The sequence below is a fragment of the Gavialis gangeticus genome, unplaced genomic scaffold, assembly GCF_001723915.1.
Source record: "Gavialis gangeticus isolate Ggan-Ray unplaced genomic scaffold, GavGan_comp1, whole genome shotgun sequence".
Taxonomy (NCBI): Eukaryota; Metazoa; Chordata; order Crocodylia; family Gavialidae; genus Gavialis; species Gavialis gangeticus.
In genome coordinates, this window is record NW_017728973.1 from 1,567,629 (window position 1) to 1,575,750 (window position 8,122).

The 8,122-nt window shown below is 58.4% G+C and overlaps 1 protein-coding gene and 1 long non-coding RNA gene across 2 annotated transcripts in view; one reads left to right on the forward strand and one right to left on the reverse strand.

Annotated features, from left to right (window-relative positions):
* Positions 1-327: 327 nt before the first annotated feature.
* On the reverse strand, positions 328-1,470 carry LOC109289243. Its single transcript, XR_002095329.1, has 2 exons — positions 1,086-1,470; positions 328-976 (listed from the first exon to the last, which is right to left on the reverse strand). It is a non-coding gene; the product is annotated as an uncharacterized LOC109289243 (long non-coding RNA).
* A 1,166-nt stretch (positions 1,471-2,636) lies between these two features.
* Positions 2,637-8,122, forward strand: part of GHDC (GH3 domain containing) — an 8,646-nt gene continuing 3,160 nt past the window's right edge. The window contains exons 1-7 of the mRNA XM_019505981.1: positions 2,637-2,954; positions 3,361-3,506; positions 3,921-4,500; positions 4,887-5,076; positions 5,318-5,389; positions 5,729-5,862; positions 6,557-6,645. Coding sequence (XP_019361526.1) covers positions 2,699-2,954; positions 3,361-3,506; positions 3,921-4,500; positions 4,887-5,076; positions 5,318-5,389; positions 5,729-5,862; positions 6,557-6,645 — 1,467 coding nt within the window. The 5' untranslated portion in view covers positions 2,637-2,698. The remainder of the gene's footprint in view (positions 2,955-3,360; positions 3,507-3,920; positions 4,501-4,886; positions 5,077-5,317; positions 5,390-5,728; positions 5,863-6,556; positions 6,646-8,122) is intronic.

Here is an 8,122-nt window from a genome sequence, read left to right on the forward strand (position 1 = left end):
GTTGTTTCTGAGAACCAGATCACTGCCCACCTTGTGGCAGAGTGCCACAGCCAGAGAGCTCAGCCGCAAAGGACCGGGTGGGGGAAGTGTCCTGCGTTTAATAAGATTCACTGGTTGGCGGAGCTGGCTTGTCTAGATTGGGTTCAAACTGATGGGGAGGAACTAACTGAAGAAGGAAGGACTTTGGAGTGGAAGCATAAAAACAAAGAGTTTGCTATTCTAAGGGAAGGACAGCAGTCCAATGTGGAGTTCATGAAAACAGACTCCAGGAGTGGAGAGTTAGGACCTTGCGGGGAAGATGATTTGAGGGATAGAGGAGTGTTGATGCTTTGGCAGGTCTTGAGAGACTGTATTAAGTATGTGAGAGCAAACAACCCCATGGAAAGGACACATCAGAAGCGGAGAAAGGGACCATTATAACTCCTCCAGGAGCCCCTCGGTGACCCAGCAATTGGAAAGGAACCATGAGGAAAGCAGGGCACCATCCTGCCAGTGAGTAGGAGAGAGCCACACAAGCAGGCAGCCTGGGATCAGAGCATTTCAGTTAGCAAAGACTCCCACAGGCAGCAGTGGGACGATGAAGGGAAGTCTGGGCCTGTTACTCAAGGGGAGAGGACAAATGATGGATTTGAACAGAAGAGGCTGCAGTGCTTAAGGCCTCCTCTGCTTCAACCTTCCCCAGAAAGGTGAATAGTGACCTAATGATTAATTAAATTAACTTTAACAAGGAGATACTAGTGCAGGCTAGAAGATAGAAAGAGCAGGTTAGAGGACAGTTAGATGGATGTGTTCAGATCAGCAAGGCCCAATGAAACTCCCCCTGGAGTGGTCCAAGGAGCCAAAGACAACTCTGAACCACTGGTGATCATCTCAGAACAGCAGAAGTCCCAAGGGGTCAAACATGGCGCCTATCCTCAAAGAATGAGAAAAGGAGGACCCGGAGAATTCAGCCCTAGCTTCAATCCTTGGAAAGATTCTGGAACATATTAAGCGATAAGTTTGTAAGTACTTAAAAGAGAATGAAGTGATTAAAAAAGCAGCCAGCATGGATTTGTTAAACAGACCATGGCAAAGCCATCTAATACCTTTCTCTAGCAGGTAAACTTGCCTAGTGGACACAGGAAGCAGTGGATGTGATGTACTTGGACTTAAGTAAGGTGTTTGATGCTGTCCAAAATGACAGTTTCACAAACCAGCTTAGGGAGTCTGGCTCAGACATAACCATTAGTGCAGCTACTGCACAAGTGGCTGAAAAAATCAGTGTCATGGAGCAGCAATGGCTCAGCTGAGAGGCACCCCCAGAGGTGTTGCATAGGAGGTCTTACCAGGACCCAGTTTGAGCCACTATTTTCATTCTGAGCTGTGCTGGCACGCATGCCAGATGCAAGATGAAGCGGGTAATAAATCCAGTCCTTTCAGTGCTCGGGAGGCTTCAGCTGGAGTGCTGCCTCCTCCTTGGGATGCTATGTTTTTTCAACTGTAGACAAGCTGGAGAGTCTGGAGGAGAACAGCGACAATGAACAGAGGAGTAGAAATGTGACTGACGCGGCCACGGCCTGGGCGGGCTCCTTTCAGAAAAGAGAAGACAGAGGGGCGAGGGTACCAAGTTTTCTGATACTAAACAGCCATTACAAAGGGGATGGTGACCAACTGTTCTCCAAGGTGCCTGCAGGAAAGGTGAAAACAAATCAATTTACTTTGCAGCCAAGGAGGTTTCGGGTGGATAGGAAGGGAACCCACCGAGCTGTTTACCCTGGAGAAGTGCTGACCCAGGCCAAGCAGAGAGTCTGGACTCTCCATCCCAAGACCCCGGCAGCCCAATATGTGGCATGGGCTGATCCCGGTACCCTTGCCACTGCCTTACAGCAGAGGGATAGCCCCTTCCTACCCTTTCTTTTCCCCTTGTGCATGCCCGTCTCTAGGCAGGGTTTCACAGGGTGCGTCCTTGGATACATTTAAAAGGCAGTGGGTGCTGGCCGGACTTCTCCGCTCCGTGGCCTCTCCTGGCACTCACCATCCGCCTCCAACCTACGGTCCTGGTCCTGTTTGAGCCCGTGGACTTAAACCGGGCGTTTTGTGGCCTCCCCGCGGGGGGCTGGGGCTTGCCCTCCTCGTGCAGCAGAGGCCCGTCCTCCTGTGAGCCCATGGCGCGGGGCTGCGGCGAGGCCAGGCAGGAGCACAGCCCAGGCCCAGGCCTTGGCAGGACACAGTGCCAGCTGCCCCCTCGGCCGCTCCTGCTGGTCCCGGTGCGCTGGCGAGGTGCGGGGCAGCTCGCTGGTTTCGCTGCCCGGCCCCCACCCCGCTCAGCCCGGGGGCTGGTGCCCATCCCACGGGGGCAGGGTCTGGCCCCGAGCCCACGCCCCACCGGCCCGGGCCCCGCTGCGGGAGATGCCCACGTAGGAGAAGAGGCCCCGCTGCGCTGAGCGGCGCGGCCCCTTTAAGAGCAGCGACGGACGTCACCGCCTCGTCTTGTGGCGTTATTCCTACCGGAAGCGGCGCGTTCGGGTTTGGGGCGGCCCCGCGCGGGACGGGGCGAGGCGCTGCACCGCTCTGCTGCCTCCCTCCCTCCCGGGGTCCCCCCGCCCGGCCAGGCTGGGGTGAGGGGCTGGGGGCGGCCCGCACGTGGGGGCTGGGTGGATCACATGGGGCTGGGGGTCGTCCCGGCCCCCCGATCAGCCCCGTCTCCACAGGCCCGGCGATGCTCCTCCTGCTCCTCGCCGCCCTCCTGGGCGCTGGGCTGCTCCTGCTGCTCTGGGCCCGCGGGGGGCCTGGCAGGGCAGCAGGATGGAGCCATCGTTGGAGGCTCCTGCTGGGGCACAGCCTGGTGCTCGGGGGCCTGGGCTGGGCTATGAGCCAGCAGCGCCGGCGCCTGGAGAACCAGACCAAGGACGTGTGGCAGAGCCAGGAGCGGTGCCTGCTGCGGCTGCTGAAGGAAGCTGGGGACGTGGAGCCAGGTGCCTGGCTAGAGGGACACCCGTGGGATGCCACGCCACAGCCTTGCCCAGCTGTGGTCAGGCCAGGATCTGGGTGGCCGAGCCCTGGGGCTGTGAGCAGGCTTGCAGCTTCCGCTGCCTCCCCCCGCAGGCCCCTGGCCACTACCCGCGGGCCTGGTGTCATGCCCCAGTTCAGCTTGTGGCGGGGGCAGCACCTGCAAGACTGTTCAGGCCTCGCCTGTCGTCTGCCAGGCTGCAGGACTGGAATACAGGGCCCTTTGCCACTTCCAGGTGCTGCTCAGCACTGGTTGGCAGCCCTGCCAGGGAAGCCTAGGCCTGCTTTACTCTGGGAAGGACCGCTGGGTCACAAGGGAGCAACCTGGTAGGGTGGAACCTGGCTCTGATCCTGTGTCCTTCTCTCCTACAGACTCTAACACCTTCCGGGAGCATCATCCCTTGAAACCAGGCAGGCTTGATAAGGATGGGAGCCGCCAGCCCACCCTGCGCCCTGCCAGCCTGCCCGGCCCATGGACTCTGCTCCAGAGCTGCTGGGCCTTGGATGCCCCACTGCAGGTAGCATAGGGCTGGGTATGGTGGATTGAGGCTTGCCCCTCCCCTCCTCTCCTCTGGAGAGGGCTCTCCAGGGCCCTGCTGGGAACCAAGGGAGTGAGGAATAAACATGTTGTGGTGGGAGCCCTGGGCTGCTGGGCTTGCCCCTTCCCCTCTCCTTGATGGAGCCAGAGGGGGACAGAGACTGGTCCCTCCCCAGCATTAGAGCTTGGGGACACTGGGGAGCCCTATAGCCCAAGCAGCTGTTGGGGAGATCTGGGGCCTGAGCTGCTACCCTGGAAATGGGGTGTCTTGTGGTATCTAGCTGTTACCCTGGGAGGAACATGGGCTGTTACCCAGGGGGTTGGGATTGGCTGATGTCTGCCTGCCTGGGTCTTTATCTCATCCATTTCTCTCTCTCTCTCTGTCTCTGTGCAGGGGACCATGTTGTACCTAGACATCCTCAGCAAAGCATACCCAGACGCACTGACCCCGCAGGCCACTGCCGCCTTCTCCTGGGCCCCAGGCTGCCCATGCCCTGCCACAGCCTGCCCCCTGCCCACGCTGTACTGTACCCCAGCAGGGATGGGTGGGGATGCTGTGCCCTCACGCAGCTCAGCCCTGTATGTGCAGCTGCTGTTTGCCCTGCAGGAGCGGGCATTGCGAGTACTAAAGGCTGGATTGGCCTCAGAGCTCCATGATGCCTTGGCCATCCTGCGCACCAACTGGGAGGGTCTGGCACAGGACCTAGCCTCAGGATGGCTGAGCCCACAGCTGAAACTACCTGAGGGGACTCGGTACCAGCTGGACAGCCTCCTGTCTCCCAACCCAGTGCGGGCGGCAGAGCTGAGGGCTGAGTGCTCTAGGGGTTTTGACGGCATTGCCCAGCGCCTGTGGCCGCAGCTGCAGGCAGTGGTGGTGGGGGAGTCTGGCAGTGAGCAGCTCTATGGAGACACCCTGCGGGAGCAGGACTGCAAGGGCATCCCCTTCTACTCCCCCTTCTATGTGGCAGCAGGAGGTAAGGGCACTAAGCAGGCTTGGGCCATATCCGGGGTGGATAGGTGACCCTGGTGAGCCTTTGGCCTCTCTCTGATTGGCATGTGGGCTGGGGGGGGCCCTAAAATGTATCCATCCCACTGCATTGCCCTGTAGGCTTGCCCCCTTCCCTAAAATGCTGTGGTGTGGTTGTTAGCAGTCCCTGTGCTCTTCCCCAGAAACGGCTGCATTGTAGTGCTGGGTGAGGGTCTTTGTAGCAACAGCCCAGATACCTGACTCCAAAGATGGCTGCCTCACTGTAAACAGCACTTGTGCTGCAGCCCAGTGATCAGAGTGACCCTGGGGTGTGTCTGCAGTGCTCGGGAAGGCATGAAGCCCCTCCTCTGACCTGTTGTGTCTCCTGTCCAGCTCTGCTTGGAGTGAACCTGTGGCCAGAGGAATCTGATTGCCGCTACCTGCTGTGCCCGGGCTGGGCATTCTGTGAGTTCCTCCCAGCAGGGGCTCACAGGGAGGAACCACTGGAGACAGTGCTGCTGGGGGACGTATGGGAAGGCCAGGAGTATGAGCTGGTGCTCAGCGCCCACCCTGGGCAGTACAGGTGCTTCTCCCCCTACCAAGCTACCTGACGATCCCAAGGGAGAAGGACCTCGACTACGATCTTCCCAACCCCAGGGACCCCCAGCATCTATTGCAACCCCCCATAACCCCAAAGCATTCCCAGCATCTGGCCTACTTGTCCCAGGCCCTGTGCCTTATGACTGTGAGTCTCTGGCATGGGGTCTGGCACAGAGGATTCTGGCCCAGGCTCACGTCTGTCTGTCCTGTTTTTGTCCCTGTAGGTGCTGTGTTGGGGAGGTGCTGAAGGTGACTGGATTCTATCACCAGTGTCCTGTGGTGGAACCTGTGCGCAGGTAAGGAACATCTCAAAACTCCCCACCTCTGGCTTGGATTTGCTGCCCCTCCCCAACTGGGGAGGCCTGGGCTGCCTCCTGGTGAATGTAGGGCATTGAATGGGAACCATAGGAGAGCGGGCTCCTGCAGCAGTGGAGCGGTGCACGGGAGAAAGGGGCGAGCTGGGTGGAAAGTCTGGGGACTGCCCTTTGCTGTGCTCTGAGGACAAGTAGCCTGGTGTATGTCAGGGTTATTCTTCCCCCACAGGCTGGGTCGCTGTGCAAGGGTGGTTGTGCCCCTCTTGGGGCTGTGCTATTCCCCCAGCCCTTGTGCCCAACCCACTGCCTTCTGCTCCCCAGGCTGAGCCAGACCCTGAGCGTGCGGGGAGAGAGCATCCCTGAGGAGCACTTCTGCCACACCCTGCGCCGTGCTGTGGGGATGTGGCCAGGAGCTAAACTGGTCGACTACATCTGTGCGGAGAGCAGCCTGCTGGGTAAGCATTGCCCATGGTAACCCAAGAGAGGCTGGGCTCTGCTGTGTCAGTCCCACAGAGCCTGCTAAATGTCCTGGGTCTCCCCTTTCCACCTTGCTGGACTCAGCCCCTGCAAATGCCCTTGGATTTTCCTGTCCCTGTCTGTGCCCTTTTTTCTGTTGGCCATATTATCCATCCTGCGTCAGTCCTCACCTGCACTTCTTGATGCTGCCTTGCTGGCCCCTTTTTGGGTGGGAGAGGCAATGCCTGTGGGCAAAAAGACTGTCATCCTGGTGATGTGCCCAGACCTATGTCTGGCACTAGCTCTGGCCTGCCAGAGTGGCCTGGCTAGGGTATAAGAGACTCGCTGGATTCCCTGGGCATGGGGTCAGCCCCTTTAATCCAGATCCCAGGTCCTTCCCCAAGCCAAGGGCGTTACTGAGCCATGTTGAGGAAGACCCAGGGAGCGGCTCCTGAGTATGTACTTGAGCAAGGTGCTAACAGTAGGAGCCAGCTGTGTGGCCCAGGGGGTCACTTGTGGGCCCCCCAAGTGGGACTTTGTGGGGCAGGTGGGAACTTAGCTCCCTGAAGACCCTGCTTTCTCTGAGCTCCCAGCGTAGAGAAGACTCCTCAAGGGCTGGGCTGATCTAGAGCTGTTTCCCCTGCCCCTGTCCAGAGTGCTTTTAACATGTCTGTGCTTTCCCCTCCATCCCAGGTGCCACCTCTGGGACCTCTGCCCCCCATTACCAGGTGTTCATGGAGCTCCGTGGCCTGCGGGATCTGACAGAGGGACAGCGCTATAAGGTGGGGGGGAGGGCAGGAACAAACTGGGCAGAGACCTGTGCCGAGGGCTGTAGCCAGTGGTGGGCACAGTTCTGTTGGTGGGAGGTGTCTGTCTGCTTGGTGCCTGGCACTGAGGCAGCCCCTGCTTGGCCCCAGGTGCCTTGGGGAAGCCTATGATCTACCAGTGAAATGGGTTGTTGTGGCCACAGGATGGCAGCACTAGTCTGACTGGTCGTGCCTGTGCCTAGCTTGGCCCATGCTGCAGCTCTGAGTAGCATAGCACAGAGCATCTTGGCCTCTTTCTGCCTATGACCCTGTGGGAGTTCTTTCTGGGCCGTGGGGGCTGAGCTTGGGAAGGGGACCCTACTCCTTCCTCTGCTCCCTGGGGCTGTCTGCAGGGCACAGCCTGTTGGCATTTCCACTAAATGCTGGGGGAGCATTTGCTCACTTGAGGCGAGATGAAGCTTGTGAAGGCAGGTGTGCTGTGGGGTGGAGGTGGGAGGAGAGGAAGGGGCACTTTCTCTTCCTTTGGTAGGGCTTGGAGCACTCAGGGCAATGGAAGAGCCGGGCAGTATGCTTGCCCAGTGGGAATTCCCCTTAGTAGGCCTGGCTGAGGCTGGGCACTCAGCAGGATCCCAGAGATTTGCTAGGGAAGTGAAACCCTCCACAGTGGAAGTGGATGATAGCTGGTCCCTTCTAGTGTAATGCGTGAGCCATCCAGAGACTCAGAGCAGCCTTTCGGGGGCCAAGTTCTCCCAGGGCTGCAGGGCACTGAACTAGCTTCTGTAGGAGAGGGAAGCAGGCTGGCTGAGCCCCAGGCTGTGCTGGCTATCCCTGCATGAAGGAGATTGAGTTTTGGCACATGAATGACAAGGATGCCCTAAATGGACCCCTTAGCACCTGTTCCCAGCCCCTGAACTCTCTATGTGTGCACATGTGGATAGAAAACTGGCTGGAGCATTGGACTCAGAGGGTAGTAATCAATGGCTTGATGTCTAGTTGGCAGCTAGTATCAAGTCTCTCACCCCGTTCTCATTAAAAAACTGGGGGACTGTGGTGTCGACACCTACACAGTCAAATGGGTCGCTAACTGGCTGGAGGGCTGCACCCAGAGTGGTGGTGGATGGGTCATTCTTGACTTGGAGGGATGTGAGCAGTGGGGTCCCCCAGGGCTTGGTCCTTGGGCCCGCACTGTTCAACATCTTCATCAGCAACTTGGACAAGGGGGTAAAAAGCACCCTGTTCAAATTTGCTGATGACACGAAGATGTGGGGGGATGTGGGCACGCTAGAAGGAAAGAATAGGCTACAATCGCACCAAGACGGGTTACAGGGGTGGGCAGATGGAAATAGGATGGGATTCAACACTGACAAGTGCAAGGTGATGCACCTGGGGAGGAAGAACCAGCACCATACCTACAGGCTAGGGAACTCCCTTCTCGTCAGTGCAGAGGCAGAAAAGGATCTTGGAGTCGTCATTGACACCAAGATGAACATGG